This window comes from Chiloscyllium plagiosum, chromosome 29 (assembly GCF_004010195.1).
Source record: "Chiloscyllium plagiosum isolate BGI_BamShark_2017 chromosome 29, ASM401019v2, whole genome shotgun sequence".
Taxonomy (NCBI): domain Eukaryota; kingdom Metazoa; phylum Chordata; class Chondrichthyes; order Orectolobiformes; family Hemiscylliidae; genus Chiloscyllium; species Chiloscyllium plagiosum.
In genome coordinates, this window is record NC_057738.1 from 17,406,677 (window position 1) to 17,426,393 (window position 19,717).

At 40.8% G+C, this 19,717-nt stretch overlaps 1 protein-coding gene across 4 annotated transcripts in view; it reads right to left on the reverse strand.

Moving 5' to 3' along the window:
- Window positions 1–239: 239 nt before the first annotated feature.
- tgfbr2b (transforming growth factor beta receptor 2b) overlaps window positions 240–19,717 on the reverse strand; it is a 79,452-nt gene continuing 59,974 nt past the window's right edge. For all 4 annotated transcript variants that reach the window (XM_043719215.1, XM_043719216.1, XM_043719217.1 and 1 more), the window contains 2 exons: window positions 7,594–7,721; window positions 240–4,118 (listed from right to left, as the gene is read on the reverse strand). In XM_043719215.1, the coding sequence (XP_043575150.1) occupies window positions 3,912–4,118; window positions 7,594–7,721 (335 nt within the window). In that variant the 3' untranslated portion in view covers window positions 240–3,911. The remainder of the gene's footprint in view (window positions 4,119–7,593; window positions 7,722–19,717) is intronic.

Consider the following 19,717-nt stretch of genomic DNA (forward strand, 5'->3'; position numbering starts at 1 on the left):
AGCTTAAGAGCTTTGCAAACCATGAATCCAAAGAGGCAAAGTTAATTCTAATGATGTTATACTTATCACACCATATCTAAAAACTTATACATATTGCATTCCAATGCTTTAAAAAAATACATGCAATTGGCAAGAATAAATATTAATTGTTTCCCCGGTGATGATAAGTAACATTAGAAATTGAAAAGTACTTGACGAAAAGGAATTTAGAACTTTTTATTTATACAATGAGATGCAAATAATGTGTAATAATTTCTTTTTAATATATACAATACTCTTTACATTGCAAAGATAATTATTTATATATGTGTGTGCATTACACACGTACATATAAGATTGGATATTGCTTTAAACAGAGTAAAATACATTTGTTAATCATTCAGATAAAGATTTATATTTCCCTGCTGTGCACCAATTTACATTCATTCCTATGTAATAGTCTGAAGTCCCAAGTCTTTGAGTTTGTAACAATTCATTGTATAATGGCTTGTATTCATTACAACATCCAAACACCATGGGAGGTTTTCTTTGTAAATAAATTTTATTCCCAACAGAATTCCTATTTGAGAATTACCTTATTTCTACCTTTTGTTGGATTGCCCAAAACCGATGGGACTAAGTTATTTGGTAATGAGATTTATACCAGCCTTTGCACCTGAGGCTCAAAAGTAGAAAAATACAGATGTTTGTTAGATTAATGAAGTTGCTTGGTCAAAGTAATTGTCAACACACACATTCTGCAAGAAAAACAATTAAAAATGATTGTGCATATTTGTTCACCTCATTCTTTATGAGGTGATTGGATTGTTAAGGATTAGACTGGTACCAATGAAAACTGGTGCAGCAACCTATTTAGACAACTTTAGGCTTTTAAAACATTGTACAGTATGTTTGGTAATGAATGGAGAGTGTGCCACCAGTGACAGGTCACCAATGACTTGTCCTGAGATTGCCTGGAAGTCCCTTTATCATCTCAATATAAAAGCTTTTGAAAAAAACTGTCAGACACATTAATCCTATGAAAAATATCACCTCACCACTTTAGCATAAATGTCAATCATTTGTATTAAAACAATAATGTAGGCACTTAATATAAGTTGAGCACTCCAGCATTTACAAAGAGATATAAAAATGATTATATATATTGACAATTTCATAAAAATACATTCAAGCAGCTTAGTCCTGAACCATGATTAATCTCCAAGCCCTGCAAAACCAATATATGGGAGCCAGTTTATACAGTCAGTTTTATGCGTGTGCAGCTTACATTTTACAAAATAATCACAGTCTGCTGTGAAGAACTCTCAATATACTATTTCAGTTCCAAGCAACATTTGCATGTTAATAGGATGCACAATTCCCTGGACAATGGGTTGGGCAACATATTTCACCAAATTCTTTTAGATCCCTGGAACAAAGAAGTAGGTATTTTCAGCTGTGCCATCCTGATCCATCACTTATCTGTCTTCATTCGGTTTTCCTATCTTTTCGAGGCTGTGAATTTTAAATTTTTGTTAGCTTTTGAAAAGTAAACACAATTTCTGATTTTCTACTACCCTTTGTGTGAAGAAGTGCTTCCTGAATGACTTAGCTATAATTTTCATCTTATGGCCCTTGTTTGAGACCACTAGCCAGAAGAAATAGTTTCTCTCTCTCTCTCTCTCTCTCTCCCCACTCAAATCTTTTAATCACTCTAAACATCTCAGGTTTATTCACCAAATTATCTATATTCATGTGAATATCAGCCTAGTCTACATAACCTGTCCTCAAAATTTAAACCTTCCAGCCTTTGTTTCATTCCTAAGCCTAATATACAATGCATTTTTGCCACCATGTGGTAAGATTTGAGAATGTCATTCCTATTGTTGATTTGCTTTAAAAAGTGACATAGCATTTCCCCCTGTACTTCAACAATGTCCCTGATGTGCCAGTTACTGATTGAGGAGAAACTGCAGGGGATGGTTAATTTGTGGGGTGGGCCAAGCTGCCATTCAAGCTATTTGGTTTTGAAAAAATGACACCTTTGGAGAAATTGTAATTCTTCCTTGAAACTCCTGCATTAGTAGTCGAGGCGGCTTACTCATTTCAAACACCCTTTAGTGATTTGACTTTGAGGCTTCTCAACATATAAATTACAAATTTTACCAAACACTCCAATCTTGGTTCGAGATGCTCATCTCTCACAATGGGTGGATTCCATTGCTTCGTTCCACAGAACTAAATGTGAGACATGGGTTATGCAAGTTATTTTTATACCAGCTGAGGAAGTGTCTGCAGTGTTGAAAAGATTATAGTTAATATGACAAACTTTCCTCAGATTCTCATCCCACGCCGTAAATTCAAAATGCTGTGAGATTACTGCGCTGGGCAGACAATAGAGTCCTCACCAGATCAGACATAAATAACAAAGCCTGTGCATATCAGAGCATATGACAGTAAGCACAATTATTAGCCTTTTCATCTGCACCAGCACAAGGCTAACTTCTCCCACCACACCCAAAGAATGCTCTGATGTAGCTCCATGCTAATTGCAGTAGCTCTGACTCTCCCATCACTATTTCACCTGTGAACCACCTATAAAGTTGGGGTGAATTGGGCACTAAAAGTGAAGCGGTCAGATTGTCGTATATATGCATCTAAATGTCCTTTAAAGGAAGAAAATCTGTCATCCTTATCTGTTCTGGTCCCATACGTAGCTCCAATTACACACTAGTGTGATTGATGCGTAACTGCCCTTGAATGACCCAGAGCACAACTGCATTGATTCAAAGTAAACTAGGAAGGGTTTGAGGGATATGGGCTGGGTGCTGGTAGGTGGGACTAGATTAGGTTGGGATATCTGGTCAGCATGGATGGGTTGGACTGAAGAGTCTGTTTCCAAGCTGTACATCTCTCTGACTCTAGTCAGAGTACTGATGAATTTTGTTGGGCAGGATAAAGATGATGTATATTTCAGACAAAGTGTCAAGCCTAACATTTACTTCCTTAGCTGTCTAATGATGGCTTCAGACTCAAGATCTGTTGTCCCATTGACTAAATGTGTCAAGGTGTGGGAGCCACAGGTCGCCCATTGCATTTCTGTCGTCACTATGGTCATGTGAATGATAATTTTCCTGTCACTTCCGTAAATCAATTATCCCTTGTCCACTATCAGGCCAGCGAATCAACTGAACCCACTTTTCAATCAAAATGAATAGATGTGGGTTAACTTCACATTAGTAAAGTTTCACCATTGGTGTCCATTCACTTAAACACTTGATATCTCTCTTTGACATGTTGGACCTGGACTAGGCTCCTTAAGCTTTGATCTATACTTGATACTGGAACTGTGCAATTGTTGACTTTCACACTTTACACTAGCCCACAATGTTTTGTTCTTAGCTCACAGTGGCAGAACAATGTTCTTAAGGGGATGCAAGGTGAATTTGTTCCTATATTATACCGAACAAGTAAATAAATTAATGAAAAAGCGAATTTAGGGTGTGGGGGAGAAAAGGGGGGGCAAATGTTGGATTTCTAAGAGGCTTGTCACTGTATACCATTCCCTAATGTCATGAAAGAGGTACATTTATCCATATGAATACCATTCTCCGAATATGGAAGAGAAGCATTGAAAATTCCTCGAGGTATACACTTCTATAGCAATAAAGTGCAAGGGTAAGCATTACGTGACGGAATCTTTGGTTTCCTGAGAAGTTGCTGGTCAGAATTTTGCAATCCTATGACAAAACAAGATACCTCAGCCTTCTTTTCAATTCCTAGAATTTCACTCTTTTCATGAAGAATGGTCCGCCTTTTGTGAAGTAACATGAGAGTTTCTTTTGAGGGGGTGAAGTGAATGTTCCATCAAACAGCCCCCAACTGACCACAGGCTCTTCCCTCTTTGTTCTTTTTTGTCCACTGGCTATCCTTTACACCACAGTGACTGCACTCAGGTTCTGTTTGGTCTCACTCACAGAGCAATCTTCTGAAATTTTCTCCTCCGAGCAGCTCCGACCAGAGAGCTTGTCCATCTGCTCCAGATCATTGAAGCGTTCCACTACACACTGTGCGGTGAGCCGCGCTTCTGGATCGTGATCCCAGCATTCCACAATGATTTCACATAACTGCTGTATAAGCTGGAAGAGAGAGGGAGAAATGGCAATGTTTACATGAATTTTGGCTAAATATACACAGGCTCCAAAAAAAGGGCCTCGGACATTCAAAAAAATGGCATGCGCTGAAAATAAACAGCTATGTCTTCATATGGTTGCAAGTGGCAGCCATATGGAATGATAAGTGAATGTGCTGGAAATTCAGGGAAGCATCAAGCTGGATAAGTCCCCAGGGCCGGACCAGATATATCTAAGGTTACTACAGAAAGCGAGGAATGAGATTGCTGGGCCACTAGGGATGATCTTGGTACCCTCACTCTCCACAGGAGTAGTACCGGATGATTGGAGGGAGGCGAATGTTGTTCCTCTGTTCAAGAAAGGGAATAGGGAAGCCCCTGGGAATTACAGACCAGTCAGTCTTATGTCTGTGGTAAGCAAGGGACTGGAAGGGATTCCGAGAGATAGGATTTTTGACTACTTGAAAAAACTGTTTGTTCAAAGAAAGCATGTCTTTGTGAGGGGCAGGTCATGCCTCACAAGCCTTGAGTTTTTTGAGGATGTGATGAGACAAATTGACGAAGGTTGAGCAGTGGATGTGGTGTATATGGATTTTAGTAAGGCATTTGATAAGGCTCCCCATGGTAGGCTCATTCAGAAATTTAAGAGGTGTGGAATACAGGGAAAGTTGGCTGTCTGAATGCACAACTGGTTGGCTGAAAGAAGACTGCGAGTGGTAGTGGATGGAAAGTATTCCGCCTGGAGTTCGGTGACCAGTGGTGTCCCGCAGGGATTTGTTATTGGGCCTCTGTTTTTTGTAGCTTTAATAAATGACTTGGATGAAGGAGTGGAAGGGTGGGTTAGTAAGTTTGCCGAGGACACAAAGGTGTTGTAGATAGTGTCAAGGAATGTTGCAGGCTACAACAAGACATTGAGAGGATGCAGAGCTGAGAATTGGCAGATGAAGTTCAACCTGGATAAATGTGAAGTGATTCATTTTGGAAGGTCAAATTTGAATGGTGAATACAGGGTTAAAAGGCAGGATTCTTGGCAGTGTGGAGGAACGGAGGGATCTTGGGTCCACGTCCATAAATCCCTGAAAGTTGCCACCCAAGTTGACAGGGCTGTTAAGAAGGTTTTGGCTTTCATTAATAGGCGGATTGAGTTTAAGAGCCTCGAGGTTTTGCAACAGCTCTATAAAAAACCCTGGTTAGACCACACTTGGAATATTATGTTCAGTTCTAGTCACCTCATTATAGGAAGGATATAGATGCTTTTGAGAGGGAGCAGAGGAGATTTACCAGGATGCTGCCTGGATTGGAGGACTTGTTTTATGAAGAGAGGTTGAATGAGCCAAGGCTTTTCAGAATAGAGATAAGAAGGAGGAGAGGTGACTTGATAAGAGATGTACAAGGTAATGAGAGGCATAGATAGAGTAGATAGCCAGAGACCTTTCCCCAGAGCAGAAATGGCTGTCATGAGGGGTCATAATTTTAAGGTGATTGGAGGAAGGTATAGGGGAGATTTCAGAGGTAGATTCTTTACACAGAGAGTGGTGGGTCATGGAATGCACTGCCAGTGATGGTGGCAGAGTCAGAGACATTAGGGGCATTTAAACAATGACTAGAAAAGCATATGGATGGCAGTAAATTGAGGTGTGTATAGGTTAGGTTGATCTTAGATTAAGATAAATACTCGGCACAACATCGTGGGCCTGTACTGTACTGTTCTATATTCAAAAGGGATTCTCAGCTGCTCTCTAGTAACACTGTACCTTTGCAGACACATCTCTTGCAGCAGATTGAGTTTATTGCCCATATGAAAAAGCACTTTAAAGGATGCTGTAGGCATCCAGGATTTCTTCTCACTGTAATACAGAGAGAAAAAAAAGCCATTCCCCTCCCACCAGAATGGCCAACTGTTGGGAAACTGTTAGAATATTCTATTTCCTGCCAGTAATCTATAAGCTGCCCACCAGGATTACACAAATGGGCTACCACATGGTGTGTTACAATAATGACTTCACTTCAAAAAATACTCTGTTGGCTAAGAGGCACCTTGGAAGGTATGGAGAATGAGAAAGACACCATGAAACTAGACTTTAGACGATCAAGACTCAAAATGCACAGGGCAATGGATGAATATGTCCCTGGAATCCACGAAAAGTGCTCACAAAAATTCAATCACTGAACTGAAGCAGAAGATGCTGAATGGCCTACTGGGGCTGCCTACTTTCTGATGCACTTTGCAATTGTCAGGTGCTATTATTACAAAAATATGCCTAGTGTCAGTACCAAGGCTGATGAGGGGAAATGCTGGCTCATGACCTAGTAAATAATGTGATGAAATCTTTCTTTTGTTCTATACATTTGTCCTGCGTGAGCAAGGAAGCTAAATAAATACTGTAATCTTCAGCAAACTTGGTGTTCCAATATCAAGTTCCACTGCTGTTGGTTACATTCTGATCGATGTAGATAAAGGGATGGGGCTTGTATTGTGAACCTCACAACATCAGTCAAAACAGTTCAAGAGTCAAAGTCAATTCGAGAGAAAGAAGTGGGAATAGGCTCCTCAGGGAAGGTGTTGGTCTTAAAACAATAATGCTGAGAAGGGCATTAGCTGTACATTCAGGCTCAGGAACAAGTCCCGAAAGCATTGGATTACTCTATTTAGGACTCTGGGCAATTCCTTCCATTCAATAGGTCCACCTAAATGTTACAGCTCAGAAAATTTGTAGAAATTCGAAAAGACTGGGAAGATGTCTACAAGCAATTGATACTTCAAGTGAAATGGAGACTGGGCATTGAAAAGTCCACAAGTTAGATTCACTTGGTTCACCAAAGTAAGATTAGCATTTGTTAAAAAAAAAAGCAAGAGCAATATTGGAATAAAACCAGAAAACACAGGAAAAACACAGCAAGACCAACAGCATCTGTGATGAGAGAAACAGAGCTAAAGTTCTGTTCTTCAGGATTCAAGAAGGATAAGGGTCACACCCAAAATGTTGACTTCTCCACCTCCAGACGCTGCCTGACTTGTTGTGTTCTTCCAGCCTCCTGCTTGTTTACTTTGGACTCCAGCATCTGCAGTTCTTTTATCTCTAACATTTGGGGGAACACTGTTGGGTTTGTCTTGATGGTGTCTCTCTTTGACGTTGCATAGTTGGGTATTCAATCACAGTTTGCCTCTTACCTCTATTTTCTCATGTTAATGCTGATTATAAGTGCAGAATATATTACATGCAGTGCAGTAAAGTCTATTGTCCATTCAAAGCCATGGAGTCTTGTGATTTATCTTATTAATAAGTTAACAAGTCCTGGGAATGTATTCTTTGTCTATTTAACAAAAACGTTACTGGCCTCTAGTCAGAGGATGCAATAATTTGATGATCTGGTCCAGGATCATAGCAACAGTTGCATTTTCCATTGTCAAAAATATAAAGCGAAGGCCAGCTGCTGAATGGTATAACGTTATTTACGGATAGCAATAACGGTTAAAGTACCTGGTGATTAAGCCAGCTGTTGGGAATCTCTGGTCTTCCCCGATCTCGCAGGACAACATCCTTCATACTTTCTACACAGGGATGCTCACGAACCTTGGAACCAAAGGCAGGTTCATAGTCTTTCACTTCTGCGGAGAAAAATTGCAACAATAAGTTAGGGCAAACAATTTTTTCGACAAGAGGAGCGCATAACTCGAAAATTAAGGCTAGGCCATTAAGCAACAGAATCAGGGAAAAAAAAAAAGAGTGGTGACAATTTGGAAATCTCTCTCCTGCAAACCGTTAAGCACTGGACTGCGAACAATTGGAACTTTTTGGTCGGAGATCGATCAATTTCCATTGGGTAATAACATTGAATATGGAGCAAAAGGCAGGAAGTTAACATGGAGGAACAGATCAGCCACTGTCTGATTGAATGACAGTGAAAGATGGCTGACTCTTGTTCCTAACACTCTGAAACTTCCAGGCCAACAGTTGAAATGAGGCTCATTGAATCGTGGTTTGGTTAAACACAGATGTCTTGTTGAAATAGTTTCCCCACTGGTAATTGCAATCATTTATGTAACTTTATAAATGTTTTCTTTATAAAACAATTTCCAATTGCAGTAAAAATTCTGCTCACATTAAAACATCCCACAAAGTTTATGATATCATTGCCATTGATTAAATGAAAATTCTCGCTCCATGTTTACAACTCTTCCACAACTTAAAAGGAGCCGTTCAAAATCTTTCCACAATTTCCAACCAAAGAAATAAAAAAAGACTCAGGCAAATTTGACCACGCTGCAAAAGCTTCCAGTATATTCTGCCAAATCTATACACAGTTTCTGCAATACTGATATCCCAAATGAATACATTGGAAATGTTTATGTGGTTTTGAAAAAAAAAACTCTTGGTATCTTGGCAGTCACATTCAACACATGTACAAGATTGGATAACAGGAGAAACAGAAATATCCTTGAGGCTCTACACAGTTTAGGACCAGGTTGGGGGGGGGGGGAGGGGAGGGGGAGGAGGAGGTAAAATGCAACAGAAACTTACCGGTGAAGCTGCTGTCAGTGTTAGAATGGCTAAGTAGCAAGAACTCTAGGGGGTTAATACTTGGCCTTACTAACAGCAGGGTGTCAATGCTGGAAATTGGAAAGCATTCTATTTGTGACCATCAGCCCTGACATGGAATACAGCCATGGGAAGTAGTTCCTCCTCTTTATTTTCTCTCTGTTGCATTCTCAACAAAATAACGCTCACTGAACTACTGCTTACTAATGGCAGCCTTCTGTCCAGTAAGATAATGGCTTATGCCATGATGGCTAGGTCAAATTGTGTCAATCATCATGTGGTGCATTGTAGATTCCCTAGTCTGGCATGACAGTCTAAGTGGCAGATATTGGACCAAGAAGGTGTAGGACATGGTTTTCTGAGCTTTGCTCTTGGTTAGCTAAGCATTTCCAATACCCTTCCAAACAGTCAGCCAGCACGTGACAGTGCCCCTCTCCCAGGTGTCTCAGTCGGCAGTGTCAATATCCACCATCTCCATGGTTTCTTTGCAGGGGGTGCCCCTGCAGCAGAAGTATATATGTCCAGAAGGTCACCCATTGTCTATCCAAAGAACATGGCTAAGTCAGCACAGTTCTTATTGCCTTAGTAATGAATCAGCACACTTTGCAACCTCAGAGTTGGTGCCCTGTCCTGCCAAGGGATGTCAAGAATAAGAGATTGTTGGTGGAAACTGCTCGGCCTTTTCTCCTGCCTACTGCATGTTGTCTAAGTCTCATGACTGTTCAGGAGTACACTGGAGAATGTAGCCTTGCAGTTTGGTGTTCAGTCACATTGCTATTGTTCCATAACCTCTTATTCAGCTTGGACAGCTATCAGTTGCAGCTTTTGTGATGCATGTGAGAGCTAAAACAGGGCAACATTAGAACCCTTGGAGTTCTGCATGCAGTCAAGCAGAAGCTTTTGATAGGATTTTATTTACAGAGCAGTGAGAGGAGGCAGAATCAAAGTCCACCGCAGCTACAACAAGATGATTTGCACTGTTGATTTTATTCTAAAGTTCATGTCAGCCACCTATCCAACTAACTGGTCCCATGATGCTCCTCTATCCAACCAAAATAATATCTCAAGTCTGGTCTCAGTGAATACTTTAACTTTGATTTCTTCCACAGAATCATTTAGCATAAAACAAAGCCATTTGGCCCATCATGGCTTTGCCTTTTGGCTGGAAGAGCTATTCCATTAGGCACACTACCCCTTATTTCTCCCCTATAGCCCTGCAGATATCTTCTTTGTAAGTATACATTTAATTCTGGGCCATGTTTAGAGGCTGGCAGTCAATTTATCCCAAGCGTGTGCTGTTTTATCAGCTATTTTAGTTGCCGATTTGTAATTTCAGGAAGCAAGAAACATATCTCATTAGTTGGGGTTGAATTGTAACCAAATTCTCACAACTGGGACAGAGCACCAACAAGTTAGGTAACTTCGTTCCTCTGGGGAGGCAGTTGCCAAGAGTTTGTACTTCTGAAGCTCCAGAATTTTATTAGCATGTTATCCTTTCATTAATCATCCATTTCACAGCAGATGAGAGAGTGGGTGGATATGGAACACAGGGTTCCCATTCAGAGTCGCCCCTCCACTGTATTAGTCAGTGATAGCTCGATGTGTGTAGCTCAGTTTTGAGCTGGTCTCTTGGCGCTTGCTAAAACAGGGAGAAAGTGAAGACTGCAGATGCTGGAGATCAGCGCTGAAAAATGTGTTGCTGGAAAAGCGCAGCAGGTCAGGCAGCATCCAAGGAGCAGGATAAGCCCTCCGCTGGAGAAATCTGCATTCATCCCTTGTGGTTGGAGGGTTCCTAGACGCTTGCTAAAACAGTTGGAGCAAAAGCAACAAAATCACACACCTACAGTTTTGGTTGAGTCCTCAAATATTCCAGAGGTACAGAAGCTTGGCTGACAATGGACGAGTTAACAGAATGTAATAAAAAAAAAGTGGTGACTTACCATGCCCAATTGGGTTGATAAATCAAACCATGTGCATTGACCTGTGCTAAAACCTGCAGGTTACAACTCGACCTCAACATATGAAGCTCAAAGCTCCTCTACTTCTGTGGGAAAAAGTCCACCCTCTCCACTCACTAAAAGCTGCCTTGTCTCCCACTCAAAACTAAGCCTGCAGTTCTTTTATCCCTGAACTTCAGGTTTTTATTTCTACATCATGATACTGAGCCAAATGACTGAGCAAGTGAAGTTCTGCCTATTTTTCTGCTGGCTTGCTCATCAGTGATAAACTGATTGGGTTGCAGAGCTCCTGCAATCGGGAGAACATCTGCTTTAGAGTGGACAGATAGCAAGCTTCACAAGGAGTAGATTTTAAATGTTTTAAATTTGCCATAAAAATGTTTTTGGCAGCAATCTGTAAGGGGCAGATTATCCTACCATTGTTTTAGGAATATTCTAAACAGCTAAATTAAGTCACAGCTTGGAAGACCAGCTATCAGTTTTGTTCTACCAGGCTTCCCTTGGTGACATGACGAAGATGGTGACGCTGTTGGACAAAGATTTATAGATACTTTTCTGGAATAGCAGTACACAAGTTGCCTGTTCCAATAATATTAGCTTAACTAGTGAGCGAATGAAGTTATCTGAACTGCCCTAGCACAAGAGGTGCAGGTATCCAGTCCCAATTGGAAGCAAGGTGTTTAGCTGGACAGTTATTGAGTGCAGCAGTTGCAGCTCCCAAAAGGTCTTGTTTAAGCATCCTATAATGCAGCATGTGATACTCTTCAAACCTCTGCTGTCTCGATTCTAATCCACACAAGGTACTGCTCAGCCACCCAGCCCTCTGCAAGCCTGATTAGTGTCTCCCAACAGCTTGATTTGAAAATCTCATCCTTTTACTCACATCACTTGATGGCCTTGCTCCTCTCCAATATTCACTGGCTCCCCAAGACCTTTGAGAACCTGGGTTTCTCCAACTTTGAATTCCAGGACATAGCAAACAGTAATAGAGCAAAGGGAGTAGAAGCTTCAGAACTCTCTCTCTCCTCCTTGAAGATACTGGTCAAAACCTACTTCTTCCACCAAGCTTTTTGTCACATATGTCAATGTTTCCTCTTTTTTTGGCTTAGAGTCTATTTTTTCTTCTATTTTTCCCTGTTGCACTCTAGTAGAGCGCCTTGGGATCTTTTACCATGTTAATTGTACAAAGTCTTTGTTGTCTCATGGTCAGATGATATTTCTTGGACATTGGAGAGACTGAGCTGGAGAATGAAGTAGGGCAACTTCATCCATTCAAATGCTCAGTATTGATTTGGATACTACAAAAGTCTAAAAGCAAAAGGTGCTTGCTTTTCTGCAACGTGTACAATTTGCTAAACAGAAACATCCAAAAAGATGATTGGATTTATTATTGTCACATGTACCTTGGTACAATGAAAGGTTTTGTTTTGTGTGCAGTATAGGCAAATCATGTCATACAAAGTGCATTTGGGTAATAGGACAGAGCAAACGTACAATATTAAAGCTGCAGAGAAGGCGCACAAAGAGTGAGATCAACATTAAATTTAAAATTTGAGAGGTCCGCTTAGAAGTCTAATAACAGCCAGGAAGAAGCTGTTTCTGAATCTGTTGGTACGTGTGTTTAAGCTTTTGAATTATCTGCCCGATGGAAGAGGTTGGAAGAGATTATAACAGGGGTGGAAAGAGTCTTTGATGATGTTGCCTGCCTTTCTGAGTCAGCGAGAAGAGTAGATGGAGTCGATGGAAGGGAGGCTGGTGTCCACGATGGGCTGGGTTATGTTCACAACTCTCTGTAGTTTCTTATGGTCCTGGGCAAAGCAGTTGCTGTACCAAGCCATGATGCACCCGGATTGAATGCTTTCTATTTGTGCATCTTTAAAACGGGTAGGTGTCTTAATGTGCTAAATCTCCTTAGCTGAGGAAGTAGGGGCATTTCTATGCTTTCTTGACTGTAGTATCAACGTGGTTAGACGTTGACAGGTTCTTGCTGAAAGTCAAAGAGCATCAAGTTCTGAGGAGTGTCAATCTCCACCTCAACACATTGATGTAGATAAGGGTGTGTCCTCCACCTTGCTTCCCCTGAAGTTACTGACCAGCTCTTTTCTTTTGCTGATGTTGAGGGAGAGATTGTTATCTTTACCCCATGCCTACTTGGTTTACTTGGTAACATTTTAATCTTTAAAATTAGAAATAAAATGATCTGGTCCTTGTGGATTGCTCATTAATTGACTGGACTGCACAACTCTTGCAGCTGAAACTTGAAAGGGTTCAGAATAGATTTACAAGGATGTTGTCAGGGTTGGAGGGTTTGAGCTACAGGGAGAGGCTAAATAGGCTGGGGTTGTTTTCCCTGGAGTGTTGGAGGCTGAAGGGTGACCTTATAGAGGTTGATAAAATCATGAGGGGCATGGATAGGGTAAATAGACAAGGTCTTTTCCCTGGGGTGGGGGAGTCCAGAGCTGAAGGGCATAGGTTTAGGTGAGAGGGGAAAAATTTAAAAGGGACCAAAGAGGCAACTTTTTCATGCAGAGGGTGGTGAATGCATGGAATGAGCTGCCAGAGGAAGTGATAGAGGCTGGTACAATTACAACATTTAAAAGGAATCTGGATGGGTATATGAATAGAAAGGGTTTAGAGGATATGGGTCAAGGGCTGGCAAATGGGACTAGATTAGGTTGGGATATCTGGTCAGTATGGACGAGTTGGACCAAAGAGTCTGTTTCTGTGCTGTACACCTCTATAACTCTTTGATTCTAAGTCATGAACGTTTTCATTTCCTCCACAAAGTCCATTGTAAGTGTTCTCTCGTCTTAATTTCAGTAAAGATGTCAAAGCCTCAGCAGTCTCTCACAAAAACTGTAGAGGACAAACTTATGACTGGATCACATGACAGGAACAGAGGAACAGGAAGCAGCAGGACTTTCATCACCTTGAGCCTGCTTTAACATTCAACATTTCAACAGTGGTTTATTTGTCTCTCAACCAGTCTATCACTATCTGCTGGTCTTCCTGTGTTTTATTGCATGAAGGAGAACATAGCTTGTCACACCGCTACAGTATTCCACCAGCAGGTGAAAAATCCTGGTTTTAAATTGCCTTGTATGTTTCGGTTTTGCACTTATTGGAGTAAAGATATGTCAGTACAGTACTGGAAACAGATTTTACATCCTCAACAACCACCTATCCGGGTCTGGTACATGATGAATCAAGAAAAATGCATTGCTCGCTCTATTTCAACAACTTACATTAAATCTAACTCCAATACAGCATATCCCAACATTTCAATATTGACATATATATTTCCCACACCTATAACCCTTCTGCTTATTCAGCAGCTCAGTATAAATATGTGTCAAATTCCCAGCACTACAAACTGACACATGTAGTGCCATCAATGCCCACAGGAATAGATCAGGCCAATTGGTGCTTTTTGAGCTGGATGCAAACCTATGCTCCAGAAGAGGATGGACAAAGTTACAATAACAAGTACGAAGGTGAGAAGAAACTTTGAGAAGGTAACCATGCAGGTGGATGAGGGTAAAGCGGTTGATGTGGTGTATATGGATTTCAGAAAGGTATTTGATAAGGGTCCCCACGGTAGGCTATTGCACAAAATACAGAGGATGAGGATTAAGGGTGGTTTAGCTGTTTGGATCAGAAATTGGCTAGCTGAAAGATGACAGAGGGTGGTGGTTGATGGGAAATGTTCATCCTGGAGTTCAGTTACTAGTGGTGTACTGCAAGGATCTGTTTTCGGGCCACTGCTGTTTGTCATTTTTATAAATGACTTGGATGAGGGTGTAGAAGGATGGGTTAGCAAATTTGGGGATGACACTAAGGTCGGAAGAGTTGTTGCTGAAGGATGTTGCAGGTTACAGAGGGACATACATAAGCTGCAGAGCAGGGCTGAGAGGTGGCAAATGGAGTTTAATGCGGAAAAGTGGAGGTGATTCACTTTGAAAGGAGTAACAGGACTAAAGAGTACTGGGCTAATGATAAGATTCTTGGTAGTGTAGATGAGCAGAGAGATCTTGATGTCAGTGTACATAGATCCCTGAAAGTTGCCACCCAGGTTGATAGGGTTGTTAAGAAGGCATACAGTGTGTTAGCTTTTATTAGCAGAGGAATCGAGTTTCGGAGTCACAAGGACATGCTACAGCTGTACAAAACTCTGGTGCGGCTGCACTTGAAATACTGTGTACAGCTCTGGTCACCACATTATAGGAAGGATGTGGAAGCTTTGGAAAAGGTTCGGAGGCGATTTACTAGGATGTTGCCTGGTATGGAGGGAAGGTCTTACGAGGAAGGCTTGAGGCCGTCTTCATTAGAGAAAAGAAGGTTGTGGAGGTGACTTGAGACATATAAGATAATCAGAGGGTTAGATAGGGTGGACAATAGAGCCTTTTTCCTGGGATGATGATGGTTAGCACGAGGGGACATAGCTTTAAATTGAGGAGTGATAGATATAGGACAGATGCCAGAGGTGGTTACTCAGAGAGTAGTAGGGGCATGGAATGCCTGCCTGCAACAGTAGTGGACTCGCCAACTTTAAGGACATTTAAATGGTCATTGGATAGACATGGAATAGTGTAGGATAGACGGGCTTCAGACTGGTTTCACAGGTCAGCACAACATCGAGGGCACTGTAATGTTCTATGTTCTATGAAAGTGCAGATACTGGAGATCTAGAACAAGATCAGAAAATGTTGGAAATACTAAGCAAGTCAGGCAGTGTCTGAAGTGAAATAAATGGAACTAGAGTTTCAGCCCTATTTGTCAACTGAAAAATGATAACGTTGTAGCAGGTTTTAATCAATAGAAAGTCAGATAAAGTTGAGGAAGGGGCAGGAGGAACAAAGGTGAAATACTTCTCCCTCTGGACTTGTTTAAATTCTTTCAGTTCTGAGGGAAGGTCATCAGCCTCAAACCACTAAACTTTTTGTTTTCTTCATTGATGCTGCCCAACCTACTGATTACTTATAGCTCTTTTTTAAAAAACCTTTTATTTCAGGGTAGAGTTTCAAAGCCCACTAAGACATACAATGATCATTGGTACTACAAGCAATTCCATTGTTAATCAGAAGACATCTTGAGACTTATCTTCCCTTCTTGTCATTTGTAAGAAATGAAAAAAAATGTCATTACCAAATTTTAGAAACTGGACATCACAGCCTACAATCATTAACACCAGATGTAGAAAAGAGACTGATTTCAGTAAAGATCAACCACATAAGACAAAAATGTGTATCCCTACCTCTGCGCCAGAAGGCTCAGTTCAAGTGCCACCTATTCAAGAGATGAGTCCTAAACATCCAAACTAGTTAATTAAAACTATCTAGACTATATTATAGACACAAATTTTAATGCAAGGCTAAAACTACCAGTTTGCTGCTGAAGACTATAACAGTATCAACAAAAGGAGCTTGCATTTCAAGTTTTATTTTAAGGAGACTGTCATAACAGGAATGGATAAGAATAGTTCAAAGTTTCTTGTTAACAGTACAGCTTCCTCAATAGCTCACAACAGTTTTGGTGAGCAAATAGAGGAGAGGAAACAATGACCACACCTTCTAGCTAATGCAGTAAAAATGCTGGCCAGGTGTTTTTACGGGATTGTTAGTAATAAAACATGTGAGGGGGCAGGTTTTAAAGAGAGAGCTTTAAAAAGAAGCATGAAGGCAGAGAGATATGGAGCGGAAACTCAAGAGTCGAAGATCAAAGCAGTTGAAGATGTGACCGCAGCGGTGGAGCAATCAAAGTCAAGGATGTGCAAGAGGCAAGACTTGGAGGAGTTGAGGAATTGGAGGAGAGTCACTAGTCTTAAGGTCCACCAGTCAAGGCTTTCTCTCATGAGAATCCAATAGCTGAAAGATGTCTCTCTTTCCTTCTCGTCTTGAGTGGGAGATCACGAGTAGTAGGGGCTGGAGCATCCGAGGCATGGGTGGGGTTTGACCATCATAGCCTACACCAAGACCCCCACTGCCTCTGATTGGCACAAGATTGAGGCATTTGGAGGCTCTCCCCCACCCTCCACCCACGTCCAGCCCAATTATTTCCCCTGCTTGCCACCTCTAGGGAGGGGAAAATTCCTTCCAAGGATTTAGTGAGTCTCGTGTGCAAGGTACCAGCTACGAAGTGGTGGATAGTATAAATGCAGAGAAAAGACACGTCTTTATTAAAGGCAGAGTAGCAATAATGGGGAATTTTAGCTTTCACATATGCAATACAATGGAACAAATGAACCAACACATGTCAAAATGCGGTACCACGTTTCTTCAGTGTCAGGTTACCTTTCTGTAATCAAATGTTTTAAAACCAACAAACAGGCAGTCTGCAAGATTTAGAAATAAGGATTTAGTGAATCATTAATAATGTGTGAACATTTCTGCAAAAACAATTAAATAAATGAATTCAACATCGTGTTTGATGGAGAAGATCACAATACTAGAATTTTAAATTTAGTAAAGGCTGACTTCAATGAGATGTGATAGATACTGTCCACATTAAAATGGAAAAATCTGTTCATGAATAAACAATGAAATATCAGTAGGAGATAGTCAAAGACAAATTTGGGATACTTGGATGCCTAAGGGACAAGAACTCAATTGGACAAAAACAACAATAACTGCAACTAAACTGAAATGCAATAAGTAGCACAGATCTTGGAAAGATATAAGGACAGCAAACAGGTGACAAAACAGATAGTAAGAGCCACAAAAACAGCATTTGCAAAGCAATATCAAAATCAATTAGTTTTTAACCATTACTTAGAGGGAGAAAAAGAAAAAAAAAAAGAGGGTGGAAAGAAGCAGTGTGGGCCCTTGAAAAAGGGAGAAGGTTCATATTGCGATTGCAAACTAAAGGAAGTGCCGAGAATTACTTTGCCTATCAAAATCAATTAGTTTTTAACCATTACTTAGAGGGAGAAAAAGAAAAAAAAAAGGAGGGTGGAAAGAAGCAGTGTGGGCCCTTGAAAAAGAGAGAAGGTTCATATTGCGATTGCAAACTAAAGGAAGTGCCGAGAATTACTTTGCCTCAGTACTTACAGTCGAGGAAGAGCTCATGTCAGAAAACTCAAGGAAACCAAAGTGTCAGGATAGCGACACAAAATTATTGTAAATAACAAGTCAGCAATGAAGAACATAATGGCACTAATAAGTGATAAACACCCAGAACCAGATGGTTTCCATTTTAGAATTTTATAGGGCATAGTTATTGAGTCATAGAATCAGAGTCATACAGCACAGAAACAGATCCTTTGGTCCAATTGGTCCATGCAGACCAAGTTTTACAAATTATATTTGCTGCATTTGCAAACCTCTAAAGCCTTCCTATTCATGTTCCAGTCCAAATGTCTATTAAAATGCTGTAACTGTACCTATATCTATCATTTCCTCTGACAGTTCATTCCACATATGAACTAACTGGTGTGAAACAAATTACCCCCCAGTTCCCTTTTAAATCTTTCTCCTATCACCTTAAAATTTTGAACTTCCTTACCCTAGGGAAAAGATCTTTGTTAATCACCGTATCTATGTCCTTCATGATTTTATAAACTTCTTTAAAGGTCTCACTTCAAACCTCCTATGCTCCAGTGAAAAAAAGCCCTAACCTATCCAGCCTCTCCATATAAAACCCTCCAATTCCGGCAACAGTTTTGGAAATCTTTTCTGAACTCTCTCCAATTTAATAATATCCTCTTTGTTTACCCTGCTACAGAACGTAACACAGCATTCAAAAGGAGGCCTCATCAACATTTTGAGCAACTGCAACATGATGTCCCAACTCCTGTGGTCAACTCAATGGTCTGAGCAATGAAGGCAAGTGTGCTAAATGTCTTCTTAACCTCCCTGTTTACCTGTGATGCAACTTTCAAAAACATATGTATCTGAACCAGTGTTTCTCTGTTCAACAACACTACAGAGGGTGCTACCATTAATTATATAAGTCCTGCCCTTGGTTATTTTACCAAAATGCAATACCTCACATTTATCCAAATGAAACTCCATCTACTACTCCTCAGCTCATTGGCCCTATTGATTAAGATCCCTTTGTAATCTTAGATAACCTGCTTCATGGTTCACCAAACCACCAATTTTGGTGTAATCTGCAAACTTACTAACCATGCATCCTAAATTCTCACGCAAATAGTATATGCAAATGACTAACATCAGTGGACCCAGCACCAATCCCTGTGGATTGCCACTGATTATAGGCCTCCAGTCTGAAAACAACCCTCCACCACCACCACCTTGTCTCCTACAGTCAAATCAGTTTTGCATCCAATTGGCAAGCTCTCTCTGAATCCCATGTGATCTAACTTTACTAACCAGTTTACCATGTGGAATCTTGTCAAAAGCGTTAGTAAAGCCCATGCAGACAACATCTCGCACTCTGCCCTCATCTATCTTTTACTTGTTCACAAAAGATTCAAACAAGTTTGTGAGAAATGATTTCCCATGCTTAAAGTCATGCTTACTATCACTAATCAGTCCTTGCCTCTCCAAACGCAGGAGCATAAGTTGGGAGCATAGGCTGTCAGGGAAGGATGTCGTGGAAATGTGGAACTTTTTCAAGGAACAGATACGACGTGTCCTTGATATGTATGTACCTGTCAGGCAGGAAAGAAATGGTCGTGTGAGGGAACCTTGGTTGACGAGGGAGGTTGAATGTCTAGTAAAGAGGAAGAAGGAGGCTTACATAAGGCTGAGGAAACAAGGTTCAGACAGAGCATTGGAGGGATACAGGATAGCCAGAAGGGACCTGAAAAAAGGGATTAGGAGAGCCAAGAGAGGGCATGAAAAATCTCTGGCGGATAGGATCAAGGATAACCCAAAGGCATTTTATGCATATGTGAGAAACATGAGAATGACGAGAACAAGGGTAGGTCCAATCAAGGACAGTAGTGGGAGACTGTGTACTGAGTTGGAAGAGATAGGAGAGGTCTTGAATGAATACTTTTCTTCAGTATTTACGAACGATAGGGACCGTATTGTTGAAGAGGAGAGTGTGAAACGGACTGGTAAGCTAGAGGAGATACATGTTAGGAAGGAAAATGTGTTGGACATTTTGAACAACTTGAGAATAGACAAGTCCCCCGGGCCTGA